General features: G+C 41.8%; 2 protein-coding genes across 2 annotated transcripts; one reads left to right on the top strand and one right to left on the bottom strand.

The window, feature by feature from the left end:
• The first annotated feature begins 1301 nt into the window (after nt 1-1301).
• Nucleotides 1302-5820, top strand: LOC308103215 (uncharacterized protein). The gene is made up of 2 exons (XM_080453112.1): nt 1302-2227; nt 3115-5820. Exons 1-2 carry the CDS (start codon nt 1577-1579, stop codon nt 3547-3549), a joined length of 1086 nt encoding a protein of 361 aa, XP_080309238.1. The 5' UTR covers nt 1302-1576; the 3' UTR covers nt 3550-5820.
• Nucleotides 5401-8883, bottom strand: LOC308102802 (sphingomyelin phosphodiesterase 4-like; the record flags this gene model as incomplete). The annotated part of the gene is made up of 2 exons (XM_080452656.1): nt 5401-5405; nt 6753-8883. 2 exons carry the CDS (start codon nt 8881-8883, stop codon nt 5401-5403), a joined length of 2136 nt encoding a protein of 711 aa, XP_080308782.1.
• Nucleotides 8884-15929: the final 7046 nt, after the last annotated feature.

Genomic DNA, 15929 nt, shown 5'->3' with positions numbered 1-15929 from the left:
TCTTTAAAACATGATTTAAGATGGAATTATATCCATGATCCCTATACCTATCCAAACTTAGTAGACAGTCAACAAAATATGACTGTCACTATTGACATTTATCTTTACATCTAATCTAATACTTTGCTATTTGTGTACATCCTGGCACATTAAAGAGTTCTGCTTGTAAAATAATAATAAGAAGTATTGCCTTCAAATGAATAATAAATACGCCTAGGTAGCCGACACGCCCCTTTACAGGGGGCGGGGACATAAACAGCTTAGACTATCCCATAGCTCGGGGAGATGGTCGCGCTGTGATTGGCATGTTGGTTGCCAGTTAATACTAATTACTGGCAGTTTGGTGGTAAAGTTACAAGTACATTTTTGATAAGATCAACGTTTGGACCAAACGTTACCATACCAAACGGTTTGGTATGGTTGTACAGTCAACGATTTAAACTGTTAAATATATTAGCAGCTAGCTACGTGGATAGTTGACTAACAACACATAAAAACTTCAAAAATCTTACTGATAAAAATACTATGGAAGACCCTTTTTGACCCCACAATTAAATGATAATAAATGATAAATAAAATGATAAATAAAAAAACCAAATAAAATAATAATAATTAATTAAATAAAAAAAACAGAATCAAATACATTTGTAGCCTATATTTATTAATGAATATATATATATTATTTATTCATTTTTTAAATTCAGTTTTAATTAATTTCATTCTGGTTTTTAATGTTAGTTAATGGAAAATAAATAAAGTAGGCTACATAATCCAGAGGTTCTCAACCTTCTCAGGCTGTGCAGTGACCCCCCCCCCCAAATAATAACCCACCCTGACAAGCACTTGGAATTGTAGAAGTTGCGCCATTACTAGTATGACTCGGTTCCACAGTGAAAATAGCCAATCTACAAGCTCATGTGAGCTTGTGTATCGGCTATTTTCACAATATTTGCCGCTTTCTTGTATTATTTGACAATTGCCCAATGTTTGACCAGTTTTTATAGTATAGTTTGTTGATTACTTTGGATGCACGGTATATAGTCTTTTTTCTTTTCTTCCTTTCTTTCGTTTTGAGGTATTAAAAAGGTCACTTCACTGTCATCTGGGGACCCCAAAAAAATCATTTGGGGACCCCTTAGGGATGGAGAACCACTGACATCATCGACTAGCAGCTAGCTTGTCTCCATGGAGCTATAAAACAGCTCTCTCTCTCTCCATCAGCTGTTGCCTGCCAATCAACCGACCAATCCGAGCACAACATCCGTCCGTGCAGCCGATGGGACGATAGCTGTTTTGTTACTAGTAGGACTAAAGCGTTAGTGCGCCATATCAATTGTAGTCTGTGTGATCTGTTGTCTATAGTCTGTGAGATCAACAACATATCGGGACGTCGTACATACACTCTTTATCACCGCGACCACCCAGTAGAGCATTAGTTTAAAAAAAAGGAAAAAAATAAAGTCTCACTTGGTGGAAACGCTAAACCGTCGACATTAGCTAACTGGCTAAAAACGAGTAGGATAAGTTAACCGCCGTTATTTTGTCTTCATTGTATGTGTTTGACATTTTAAAAGTCATGTTGGACGAACCAACGGCTCAGAAGAACGTCGACGGACCGAACATGAACGACGACGCCGAGAACCAGCAGCCTCGTCCCGGGTTGTTCCTGAACGCAGACGGCCTGATGAACCATGGCGGTAGAACGACGACAACAACAACAACCACAACAACCAGACAGGCGGCGCTGAAGAAGAAAGGTGGGAAGAAACTTCGTCAGACGACGTGTTGTCCTCCACGGCTCCAGCATCTTCTTCATCATCACCACCACCATCATCAACATAACAGCGTCCAGACTAGATCTGCACGGAACCACCTGCACGCCCCACACAGCAACAACAATAACAACAATAATAATGTCGCAGGCTGCAGCACCATAGCCGCGTTGGCTGGTATCAGGGCCACCACAGCGTTGTCCACTAGTACCAGGGCCACCATAGCCTGCCAGGCTAGAGCCACCACAGTGTCCAGTGCCAGGGCCACCACAGTGCTGTCCAGTGCCAGGGCCACCATAGCCAGCCAGGCTAGGGCCACCACAGTGTCCAGTACCAGAGTGCTGTCTAGTACCAGGGCCTCCATCACAGTGCTGCAGACCACCAACACCGAACCAGCAGCACAGTCATCAGCTGCTCCTCATCACCTCATCAAGTTGGGAAACAACAAGAAAGAGGTACAGCATGTTCTCCATCATCCCGACCTGCCTCTGTCTGTATCATTGATTCTCAACCACTTTAAATTAACAAATCTGACGTAACTAAGTTTGATATTCATTATGACCACGGATCCCCACTTGATAGACTTGTTATCTCTGGAATCCCAATTTATACTGTAAAATCCTGTGTTCATTAACTCTTTGAGAGTGTACAAATACAGGTCCATCTGTACACTCAACAGTTATACCTGTGAGAGGGACCATTTTGGTTACAAACTATCTCATCATTTAGCTGCCTGGGGCCCCCTGGAACCCTTGGACCCTTGGGAACTACTGCTCTATGTAATGTCTGAGAAAATTCTCCTCTGGCACCACTCTCAGGCCAAAATGGCAACTTTGCACACAAGATATTTTGTATAATCAATAAGCAGATATCTTGACGAACCCTGTTTGATTTTCAATAGGCCATGGCCTCTAGTGTCTCTTATCAGTGAATATTACGTGTTTTAGTAATCATTGAACCCTTTCTGTGGGGTCTCAATAAATGTTAGGAAACAAACATGCCACTTGCAGACGAACATGCCTGGTAACTAAATGATGCAAGGACCATTGCACCATTTAATAATTAGACATGCACTTATTTCTGTGAATAAATTAGACCCAAGGACCCTCGGCCCTGCTGAAAGCTGCCATTGTGGTCTTTCTATATATTTTGGACGGGGTGATATATTAGTGGGGTTCAATATCCTTTGGGATGTATGACACTATTTAAAAAATTGATGCCACAGAATTCTAAATGACCTGTCTGCAGGCTACAGTGTATAAGTCATTGCCGAATAGCTTGTATCTGTATTGTGGTTTGGTATGAATTTCAGCTTTAACTGCGATTGTATGTGTTTCTCTAGCTGCTGAAATCAAAAGGTGTGAGATGTGAGCGGGTGGTCACGCCGCCAGGTGTGAAACACGACCACATATCCCAAAATCGGAACTCCCGGAGCCATAGGGGCAAGCACAGTCCAACCGCCCCCAGCAGTGTTCACTCTGTGAAGAGAAAAGATGCCAGCAATCCACAGAAGCTCCCCTACTCTACCCCGAAGACACCCCTCCGCTCAGCAGACAATGTTAAGATAGAGGAGGTATCCCCCACTGGTCAGGTGCACCAAGATGAAGGCGAGAAGATCTATGCCGGGGCCAAATTCAGCGAGCCCCCGTCGCCAAGTCTCCTGCCTAAACCTCCCAGTCACTGGGTTGGTGAAAACACCCCGCAAAATGGTGACCAGAGCCGAGAGCAAATGACTGTTCACTTAAAGTCTCTGCTAAAGGTGGAGGGTAAAGCATGAATGCAGTCTGACATGAGTGATATTCAGTCACATCCTGCATATTTGTTTAACGCTGAAATTATACAGTGAAAACTGTCCAAATTTATATCTGACAATTGGCACAAAAAAAAGTCTGAATTACGTTTTTTAAAACCTGTAGTATTTATATTTGTCAATTGGCAAAAACCCTGATGTTTTTAGACTATGGTATTGATCTGACAATTGGCAAAAAGTCAGAAATTGGAATGTATGGAAATTGGGTTTATGCTACAACTTACTGCAATAGAATGAAGTTTTATGACTATAGTACATTTTTCCTCATGATGCAAAAAAAAAAAGTTATTTAACCACCTGCCTTTTGTAAACACATCTTGTAGATGCAGTGTCAGTATTGCAGAAGGTGTTGGTGACCTACTATGCCAACCATCAAATTGTCACAACCAGCCTTTATGTCCCTTTTGTTTTTGTTTTTGAAAGGGAACCCATTGTTTATCAGTGAGAATTTCAAAGTGGCTAGAAGAAGAAGGTTGGTTGGCAGGACTGTTGATGATGAAGATGTTACCAGTAGTAATGAGTGTCTCCAATTTATGTTTACATGTAGCAGTGTGATGCATTAACTTTCATTACATATTGTTTTGAGAAAACGGCCGTGTGTTGAATCAGTTTTGTTTTTTTAACGAACTCGTGTAAATGTACATAGTATATTGTAGACACATGTCTATATTTCCATGTTTTAACTGAGATTCTAGTTTTGTTACTGAAGCTAATCAAAATGTTCCCCGTGAAATGAGGCACTTTCTTACAGTTCCTTTAAATGGGTCGTAGCATCCAACAGGGCGCATTGAATGTAAGAAGCATTTTCTTACAGATTTGCACAAGACTATGAAAAACAACATGGGCAGGGCAGGAAGCTAGCTTTAGCTTTTTCCTCCACCAGTCACTTTAACAATTGTACCAGCGAGGAAAGATTTTGGAATAGAAAAGGACTTCTAAACCATGGCTGGTTACCTGCCAAAGTGGATAGAGTTGAGTAGACAAACAAACCTACCAGCTACAGCTAAATGTACCGGCATGTGGCTGGTGATTTCCTCACCCTGAATGTGGATGCTCAGTTGTATTGTAGACCAGGATTCGGTGAGCCTTTGGTAGACGGAAGGTGTCTTTTTAAGGCCTTAATGCACTGCAGTGAAGGCCAAATAACCTTCAGGGAGACCTGTGAAAGGTCTTGAAGAATGACAATGTGAAAGTCTGAAAATCAAGGATTCTTTCTTTCTCCATCACGATAACCGCTGCAAGACATCTGGCATTGAGACCGAGTGCTAATTCCTTTCTTTTCAAGCACTTAGGCCTGATATACACAATTCAAAAACGGACGATCTACAAGCTCACAATGCAGCACGTTGTGAGCTTGAAGATCTGCTGTTTTAAAAGATTTTTGGAAATTGTTGAAAATCTTTGAAAGATTTTCGTCTGTAATGACATGCCCAGGGAAGGGACGCCAGGGTGCAAGTGGTTAACTTTGCAGCACTGATGTTTGTGTGTCTATATGCATTTATTTTCCCAGGCTATATTCTCATTTCACTTACCTCTACCTTTTGTAAGTTAAGTTTAATGTAAAGCACTGATATGTTTACCAAATACTGTATGTGATAGTTTGTACTTTTCATAGTTCATAGTTTCATGGATGATCTTGTCATTAGGGCTTTTCACATTGTGTTTTGCATAACCCTAGTACGGGCTGCAAAAGTATTTGGAAAAACGTTGTATTGACTCATTTGCAATTTCTAAATTGCAAGGTGCTCCATTTTCATCAGGGAAGATAAATGTTCTCAACAGCCGTTCTCGAGGGTATTCTAGTAATGTGCAAAATCGTTAGGCTACAAAACAAGTTGGAGAGAAATTATTCAAATTTATTCTATCTAATTTTCCCTCTTGTCCACATTGTAAGTACGGGAAAATGTGTGCAAAATCTACCCCATGTTTTTCTTCAATATACAGCATTCAACAAAATGTATCAATGAGCAGCAATGCAGCATAAGAGTTGGTCGTTATTGTGCAGTCCTAACAGAAAGTGAACAAAATGTACAGTGTGAAAGACTCTATTACAGTATACCACGTGTCTTATATCATGGAGGCTGACTGAAAATGTATTGTAGGAAAGAATTGTCATTTTATTGCAGTATTTTAAAATGATTTCTTTCAAGATACGAACGTTAACACTCCCACACCACAATTAGAAAAATGTTTGGTTTTAAGAGTTGAATCTAAATTGAATAAATTAAATATTGGTTATCCCTACTTTTCTTGCCTCGTTTTATTATTGTTTTGTGTGAGTGCACTGCACAAAAAAAAGAGGTTTACAGTACATTATGAAGGTACACATTTCATAGAGCTGAAAAGTATACAGCTGAAAAATAGCGTCATTCAAAGCATATTTACAATGTGTTATACAATGAACCACAACATAAAACAAAGCAACAAGAGAGAAATACAACATTAAACTAGATAAAACAAAGACATCCTAGTTGTGGGTTACATGTTTTATGTTTGTCTTGGCAGGCCATTATGTACTGTATGTCCTATTTATATTGACCTGTAATTGATTGAGTACTTTATTAGCAGTTTGCAAAAAAAAAAGCACAGGAAAGTACAGTTATATACAAGGTCTGCTAAGAGGATTTTAAACTCAAGAAAGCCTATGGCTTGTTTCCATTGGAGTCCTTTGTGCTCAATTCATAGAAACATGTAATGACAAATATACACTACTATGCAAAACATAATGTAAACAGTTTGAAAACAAAAAAACAATATGTACAGTAAACTATTGGGGGGGCTAGGGAGTCTTATATGACTGACATTTTCATGTACATTTTGATTTAGATGTATTTTTCGGTGTTCAAGGCCAAGTTGTGTCAGTAATCACTTCAAAAAACATGGAAATGAGCTGCAGGGTTGATGCTGAGATCTGTCCTGCACATGCCTTCCTCAATTTCATATAGAAGACCTCAGTGCACTTACTCAACCTCACACTGATCATGATGAATTATTTTGGAACTGACAGATTTCAGTAGTCCCTGAGCTGCAGGGTTGAGAAAGTCCATCACCTTGAATTTCTTTTCGGAAATTTTTTTGTTTTCTCCAAGCATGTACCGTCATGCACCCAATACACCAAATGAGGACGAGGATGGTGCTGCATATGGGGCCCAGCAGTGACAGCATCGTACCCAACAGGCACAACATGACCAGCGTTCTGTAGCTGGCCAGAGTGCGGAGGCTAAGCCTGGGCGTGTGGGGGCCCTCCAGGGTGCGCCTGGTCAATGGGCTCTTCCTGGGCCTGGCGGACAGGCAGTGGCGCCCCAGTCGGCCCAGGAAGTCTGGTCGCGAGCACAGAGTGTCCATGTGCCCTCCGAACCTTTCATTGACCATGGAGGATATTCCGAACATCAGCTGGACCAGCAGGGCGTTCTCATAACTCCTAACTGGCTGGAGCTCTGGGTCTCCCTGGTACTCGATGATCTCGAACCTCCGCAGTCCACTGATGATCTGTCTCCTGCCCAGGTCAGTGAGGATGGGTCCTGTCTCTCCATGGACACAGTCTGGGAGCTGTTTAGACTTCACATCTTCCTGAGATGAACTTAGGTTGGCCATCAGCTGGTTCAGCTGACCAGGACTGACCCTGAATATCTCACGGAGGTTCTCCAGCGCTTTATCCAGGTGGTAGAGGTCTGAGAAACCCACATTGGCTGTCTGTCTGGCCTGGGCTATGATCTGGATTAGTTCCAAGACCGTCACTCGGACATCGGTGCCAAACATTTGTTTGTACTGACAGTCCTGGCCCTCCAGGGCATAGATGTGACTCTTCACTCTGAACACTGTATCCGTCACTTCCGTTTGGCATGGGGACCAGTAGCTGCCTTTCAGGTGGTGCAGGACGCGATCGCGCTCAAGGAATAACCGCTCTCCTTCCTTGATCATCTCTGCTAGGTTTGGCTGAGAAAACACTTCGGTCACCCTGAAGACCATCGGGGCATTCTTGCCGTTGACCAGGTCTGTTCTCACTACCCTGTTCAGAAAACCCTGGAAGAGCTTGGTGTACATCAACAAGTTCTCCTGAACAAATGATGCCCATTTGTCTGGTACAGTTCTGTTCTGGTCTGCCTGTGGATTTGCCATTTCTCCAGTGTATTTCCATGGCTGAATGTAGCTCAGCCACGTATCCAACACCACTGTGAAACATTCATCCTGGGGCCAATAACTAAAGCAGTGCTGTAGAAACAGGTAGAGCTTCTGCTGGACAAAGCGTTGAACCACGACTCTCTTGAACTCCTCCAGTGGGCTGGTGGGAGTGTGGGAGTGGGTGAGCGAGGGTGAGGAGGGTGAGATTTGCTCCGGCTTCAGGCTGTTGGAGAAGGCATGGAGGTGTTTCACCAGCAGTTGGACGACCCGCACATGTTCCTCTGTCGGACTGAAGGGCTCTAGGTAGGTGTGGAGTTTCCCAATGTCTGGTGGGACGTGGTCTCGGAGCCGCGTGCTGCACATACTAAGCCGGTACTGAAGCACTGCCAGCTGCACCCGGGGAGACTGTAGATTCTGGTACATCTCCAGCGAGTAGTGATGGAGCCACATCTCAACAAACATCTGTAGTAATGTCTCAGACCTCCATATCTCCTGTGCAGCAGGGTCTGCATAGACAGAAGGTTGGTGGAAGATGTGAGGTTTGAAGAGACTGGGCCTGTGAATACCACAGCCACTGGGAGACCTTATAGAAGGTACAGTGATAGAGCCTCGGGAGTCAGAGAAAGTAGAAGCGGGGACACTTCCCTCAAGGGGGAGGAAGTATTTCAGGTAGGTGTCCACCAGCACAAAGTAGGCATTAACCGTGTTCTTCCCATGTTGGGCTGCAGGACAATTCTTAGGTGCAATGAGACTGTGGGCGAAGGTGAACATGTATAATTCAAATGGATTGAGCTTGTTGTGGAACAGAGGACAGTCTGGGACAAGTCCTTCCTGGATGGAAGCCTTCGCTGGACCCGGAAGATAATTGACAGGGATTTCATATGTATGCCTTTCTGCATGAAGCTTATACACAAGCTGCATCATTGGCCCACTGGGGCCCAGGAACTCCAACTGCTCATTGGTACAGGAGCGCAGCACTCCGGGGATGTTCCCATCCAGACTACCAAAGGCACACTCCACCAGATCTGGGAAGATTTTGTGCACCATAGGGTCCTTAATGAGGTCTTGGAACGCTTTCTCTGGATTAGCACTGCCTTTTTGTAGGTCATTCCTCAATGAATTTAGCTGTTGTTCCAAAGTTGGAGCAGCCACTATGGGCTCGGCAGAGCTAATGATCATCTCGGCTCCTATCTGCTACTAGTTACAACAATTCAGCTTTTCTTATTTACTTTCCAAAGAGCCGCAGCTCCATAAGAACACTAAGTCGGTCAAAATTTGTCTTACACAACATAAAAAGTGTGCTATGAAACTGTAAAAACAGCTATTATACTTGTGGAGTCAGGGTGGCTCGCAGCGGTACAGATGTCACATTGTGATTGGCTGAGAGGCTTTCACGAATATCTCCAAATATAGACCTAAAACTCAGAGACCACCTTATTTGGACCGTACCTGACCCATCCTACTAACTACGAACCGGAGACCTTCTGTTTCCCAGACGGCATCTTTACTCAGATATGGCCCCCATTATACATTATATTTGTTTCCAGTATCCAGTAACTCAAATGACGGTCCATTCCCGCCATCTGCTGCTAGGATACAGGTCGGATTTGATTGATCTGTCTTCCCCTTCTTCTTCCCTTTCTCCTTACAAAAACATCTAGACAGGGAACCATTCAGATACCATCTACAGATCCGCTTTAAACCTGGTCTGTCTGTAGAAGAACCTGGATGTGAGCAGAATCATGTTGTTTATCCGAAGCTCTCATCCAGACACATAAGTCTATAAGCTCCATAGAGTGCCGCACTATGAGCTTGTAGATCTGCTATTTTTCTAATTATTTCCTGGATTGAATGGGGGAACAGAAATGTAAATTTGGAAACTTTTACATGATTATAGCGGAGAGTGATGGAGCAAAAACTGACAAACGCAATGCTGAGGACAATGACCTCTCAAGGTTACCAGAGATCAGATATACTGCGTGCCCGAAATAAAACCTGTAATGAACCTGTAATACAGGTCAGGTACGGACCACCTTATTTGGACCGTACCTGACCTGTATCCAGTAACTCAAATGACGGGCCATTCCTGCCATCTGCTGCTAGGATACAGGTCGGATTTGATTGATCTGTCTTCCCCTTCTTCTTCCCTTTCTCCTTACAAAAACATCTAGACAGGGAGCCATTCATTATACCATTTAATTTCGATCATTCCACATGGGGGCACATTGGTCACCGTGTCAATTTGACCCTATTTAATACTGGCACTACTTCTAACATGACAGCACAGTGATTGCTTGTACTGTACCTTAGATCTTACATGTATATATATATATATATATATATATATATATATATACACTTGAGATATTAATGTGAATAAATGAACTACGAATCCAAAACTTTAGTTTTATATTTAATGATAGACAAAACATATTTTAACTATATACATGGTGAAATACAATATATACATTAAGACAATATATTACAAATGTACTGATTCACATGACATTTGAAACAAATGATTGAGAATTTAAAGAGATTAACAAACTTATTACAAATGAACTGATTTACTACATGACTGTACAAAAACATAACTGAGAATTGAAAATGGTAAATTGGGAATGAACATCCCAAGATCATACATTGTATTCCCCTTGTTATGAGCTGAAGCCCTTGATGGCTGTAGGGGCCTGGAACCACACATAGTCTTTCCAGACTGACACGTCAGTCTGGAGGTTCCTAGAGATGCAGGTGTCTGTTGACAGGGCAATAACCTGCCTTTTTACTCGGGTCGGCACTTTAAAGTCAAGCTTGGGCCGAAACCAGCCGACACCACACTCCCTGTGAGCCAGAACCAAGATTGTGGCGGACATCAGACGCACAGGTGCGGTGTCAGACAACAGATCGGCCATCAAAAGTGTCCGAAAGAGTTGCCTTAAGCACGATGACACCTGCAGGCTCCGATCTCCACGAGACAATAGGAGCGCCTCCATGTTGATTTCGTACAGCTCTTTGGGCAGGACAAGAGAGCCACCTATCAGCAGCAGTACACGAGGCACCAGGCTCAGGGAGAACAGCTCTTCCAGCTGCTCCAGCAACATGTCCAGCTCCTGCAGACTCCGCTCACTCTTCCTCCAGCCCAGGTCTGCTGACTGCACTGCTCTACAGGTTGCCACCTCCTTGTTCTAGAGAGGGAAGAGAAAACACATTTCAGGTCAGTTAAAAACAAAGGATCCCCACAATAGGACTTTGATGTAGGGGTGCAACAGTTAATCAAACTACTGTAATTTGTTTAATTTATAAAATGATCAATTTGACTAAAATAATCAATTGTGTAAATATTTTTTCCCTGACAATAATTCTCAAAAATAGTTAAAATAACAGAATTACAAGCTCACAACACGTCATGATAAGACACGTTGTGAGCTTGTAGATGGGCTATTTTAGCTAGTTTTTACTTTGACACCTTTGTAAGTCAAAGTGTAAAATTGGGCGTACGTGGTTAATCAGACTAATCATTTTGGTTGATCATAAAAACACTTTAAGATTATATGAATTAAAAAAAGTTATCTTTAAGAAAAGAATCGATGGTTGCAGCCCTTCTTTGTTGACTGAATGTGGAAATGATCTTGATTCACATTGGATTGTGCAATGACGGAAGTTACTAACCAACTAACTGTAACTGAACTCACCTGCTTTGAAGCTTGACATCTCTGAGAACACTTCAGCTGGTCATAGGTCATGGGCAGCTGCTGTCTCTGGTAGAGGACACATTTGAGGATCTCAAGCACAAATTGACAGCAGCCATCCTGGCTCACAGTGCCAGGGAAGACCACATCAACACGACCCTCCTCCTGTGCTCTTGTCACCGCTTCAGCATCACGATCTTGCCAAGTGGGAGTCACAGCAGGGGCCTCTGGACCCTTCAGGCGGGGGTTTCCATCTTGTTGAACGCCATCTGTCGAAAAGATTGTCAGTGAACAAGTTTATTCACAACAAGTAGCTTGTCTGGCATAGCCAGGGTTATTGTGCTAATCCATTGGTTGTGGGACTCATAGGGGTCCCCAGAAGAATTATATATAGCATCACAATAAGTTTAACCACTTTAATCCTATTTTATACTTCAGCAATTCAAAAATAGCCACAAGCTCACAACCCGTCACGCATTGTGAGCTTGTAGATCTGCTTTATTTAATTTTTCTAAATTAGAAAAATCTTGAAAGGATGTTGAATCATTTAGAATTGCTTTTAACACAAATCTTCTCTTATGGGGGTCCCAGGCACAAAATCCTTTTAGATGGGGGTCCGGGGCAAATACATATACATTTGGGGGGTCTTGGACAACTTTAACTTTATAGAATATATGCTAGGCTGCTTTCTTTGGATAGTTAAGCACCAAATAGACCTAATGGGAGTGTATAAATAGAACCGGGTCGTACAATTTGGATCCATTCACACACTCTCAGAAATAAATGAATACTGTGGATTTTACAGTGTAGATTGGGTCAGGTATGAAAGAAATTGCATGAAATAGAAGTGTCACTGAAATTAAAAAGGTGGGGAATCACTTGTCTGCAGAATAAGAATGTATTAGCTTAATGTTAGCTACAGTACTTACCACCATCTGTGGCTGTAGAAGAGTTCTCTTTGTCTTCCATGATGCTCGTAATGAGTTGTTCTGAATTAAGTTGATTCTCTGCTGAGACATCGTCATGCAGACAGAGGCCATCAACTTGTTGAGCGTCATCTGTAGAAAAGATGTCAGAAAATACGTTTGTTAACAACAGGCAGCTTGCTCTGTGATGCCAGGGTTATTGTGCTAATAGATAGATGCGTCGATCAGCCATCAACAGTTCTCACGAACTTCTCAGTGCATAAAATATGCTCTTTTCTCTGATCAAGCGCTGATATTTATCCAGACATACTTTACACACACCCAGAGAGTGTACAAATGAGACCAAATGGACCAATACCATTTGGTTTCATCCTTTAAATTAAAACGATTTTGGAATTACTGGAGATCGGGATAATTGCATTAGTTTAACATACTACTACTACTTACCACCAGCTGTGGCTGTAGAATCCAACCAGGTGTGGACTTCCTGCAATGTAGTTTCCAAACTTTCCACTGAAGATTGGAACAGAAGGTCAATCCATAGATCGGTGACAGTGGTGGCAGGGGACAGCAGAAGTCCTGGACTAGCTGACAGAACTGCTCTCCTCTTGGAGGGAGGTTTCTCTGGAGTAGTCAGAGGACGTTTTGGACTCTTGGCAGGGGTGGAGTAGGAGTCTAGCAGCTTCTCTTCCTCTGCTTTTGTTAACTCCTGCAATGAGTGGATGTCTCTGGTGGTGCATGATGGGACTGTCTGGTCCTTCAGACAGAGGCCATGATCTTGCTGAGCATCATCTGTAGAAAAGATGCAAATGAATAAGTATATTAACAACAATTTATTTTACTTGAAAAGTAAACGGGCAACAGGCAATCAAACGGATGCCTTTCAGCTCAATGCCTTCCTCAGTATTATTAAGTATTTTACTTTTCAAGTAAATAAAGGTACCTGAGGGATACAACGTGAGTGCTGGCATCATTCTCTTTCACTATAGAAGACCTCAGCCTGAAGTCTTCTATGGTGAAAGAGAATGACAGGGCACTGACAGGACACTCATGCTCACCTTGATCAAGGAGGAATTCCTCTGTCTTGAAACAGTCCGAGTACTGGCTGCTCTTCTGAGTCCAGACGCAGTATTCAGGCCGCTCGCAAAATGGCTCCCATTCTGCGCACCACATAGGACTGCTGCCGCATGCCACTTCACAACGTCCTTTGTCACTATAGAAGACAAGAAACGAGAAGGAACTAAATATTTACACCAAGAAGAAATATGTTATAAAAGGACTTTTGAATACAATTTTAAAGAGTTAAGAGAATATAAAATAGAATATGTTCAAATAAAACAGAAGAATAAGAGAATATACTCACAGTGCAGATTGCAGCATGGGACTTGAAGCACAGTGTGTTACTGCATATTGATCCTCTAGTGGAGAGAATAGTGTCTGCTCCTCTGAGTCCTGGTGCAGCACCGCATCAGGTGAGCTATGGGGAAAAACAACAAGGCACAAAACATTAAAACATTAAGACTAACACATTATAAGGACACTTGAATACAATTACAAATAGTTATGAAAGAGTTAAGAGAATATAAAAGAACAATAAGTTAAATCAAAACAGAAAGACAATGAGACCCACCCAGATTGGCTGAGATCATAGGCGAATTATGAGATAAAATGGGACCCTGGACAGCAGTGGTTCTTAAACGTTTTAATTTCAAGGGGTCCCCAGAACCCAGTTTGAGAACCACTGGCCAACAGGATCAACAGTGCACACAATTAACTGCAAAAGCATAAAAATGGGATTGGTATTTAAGATAGTCCAAAGGGCAGTGCCCTCAATACCTAGTCAATGGGGCAGTGCCCTCAATACCCTCATACCTGACTAACTATCCATTAAAGGATGTGAATCACTGGTTTCTTTCTAAACTGGCCTGAAAAATCATCTATCAGGAGACCACAAGAGGAGATACATGCAAATTCCCATTCTCTGCCACCATTTCCCTTTTCTCCTTTATACATATAGTGTTTTGTATTTGTTGATGACATGTATTATGAATACATAGGACCACAATGGAAACGAGTCCCCAGGACTTTTTTGTGTTATTCTTTTAGCCTTAATGTCTGACTGTACCTCGTGCTGTTTACATTTCTGACTAATCAAGTATTCAATCAATCATTTAAAGCATAAGCCTATCAACTAATGCCCATTATGGGTCCATTTGGTTCCTTTTGATTTGTTTCACTGATCACTCAGAGATATAGGGGGTCCTTGAAATTAAAAAGTTTGAGAACCAATAGTTTTGAGCTATTCCTTCATCAAGTACTGTGCTTGAGTACAATTTTGTAGTTTTTTTTTTTTTTTTTACTTTACTGGAGTATTTCTAGTTTCAATACTTTTAGGCCACTACTAGGCTACTTCTACCACTACATCTCAGAGGCAAATGTTGTACTTTTTACTTCACTACAAGTATTTGAAAACTTTGGTTACATTGTAGATTTGTATTATTATAGCTGTAGAATACAACTCTCGTAGACGTATTTATGATTCTGATGTTTTCAATCTACGAGAGTTGTAGTGTTCACGCCCCATGGTTTCAGGGACTTTCAGCACTATACCCCGTAGACACGCCAAACATGTACAAATTGAAAATAAAGGTGCTTAGCCCCATGCCCCAAATGTGAACTCTCGCCACGGGGTAGTGTTTTAATGCCGTCTGTGGCCGATTCCGTCGGAAGTTCCCAATGGGGGGTAGTGACGCGCCCATCTGGTGAAACCTAGAATTACACTCAATGTAAAGAGGAAGTAAACGCGGGTGAAAAAATGGCGTTCGGCCACAGACGGCATTAAAACACTTATTTATTGAAATATATGGATTATTACATTAAACTACTACCCCGTAGTGAGAGTTAACATTTGGAGCGTGGGGGTAAGCACCTTTATTTTCAATTTGTACATGTTTGGAGTGTCTACGGGGTATAGTGCTAAAAGTCCCTGTATCCATGGGGGGTGAACCCTACAACTCTCGTAGATTGAAAACGTCAGAATCATAAATACGTCTACGAGAGTTGTATTCTACAGCTAGTATTATTATTACAACATAACCACTTTTGCCCTATATACAGTTTCGGGCTATTTGAAAATAGCTGATCTACAAGCTTGTTGTGAGCTTGTAGATCGGATATTTAAAAAAAAATCTAAATACATTTTGAACACTTTTGTACTTTTTGAGTACTTTTACTTTTGGTACTTTAAGTGCATTTTGATGCCAATACTTTTATACTTTTACTCAAGTAAATTTTGAATACCGGACTTTTACTTTTACAGACTAGAGTATGTCTGCATCAGCATTGCGGTATTGATACTTTTACTTAAGTAAAACACGTGAGTACTACTTCTTCATCACTGACCGTGCTCAGTTTCTCGACATTTGAACATTTCAAAACTGCGCTAACCGTCATATTCCAGTTTAAACGTAAACAAAACATTACAGACGACGACTAGTCTGTTGTTGGATGACGGTTAGGGACGCACAATTTGAAAATATGCCAAATGAACGTAAACAGTCAATCAATCCCACAATAATTACTTATAGGAGACTTTGAACTTTACATGCAA

Source organism: Gymnoscopelus braueri, assembly GCF_963280865.1.
Source record: "Gymnoscopelus braueri genome assembly, chromosome: 16".
In the NCBI taxonomy this organism is placed as follows: Eukaryota; Metazoa; Chordata; class Actinopteri; order Myctophiformes; family Myctophidae; genus Gymnoscopelus; species Gymnoscopelus braueri.
The sequence above is the reverse complement of the archived record's forward strand: the minus strand, read 5'-3'. Positions and strand labels throughout refer to the sequence as shown.

What these genes read in the sequence shown, in the direction of transcription:
- LOC308103215 (XM_080453112.1), top strand. Translation starts at nt 1,577, where the DNA reads ATGTTGGACGAACCAACGGCTCAGAAGAACGTCGACGGACCGAACATG. An exon ending in TGGGAAACAACAAGAAAGAG is followed by an intron (nt 2,228 to 3,114) that starts GTACAGCATGTT and finishes GTGTTTCTCTAG; the next exon opens with CTGCTGAAATCAAAAGGTGT.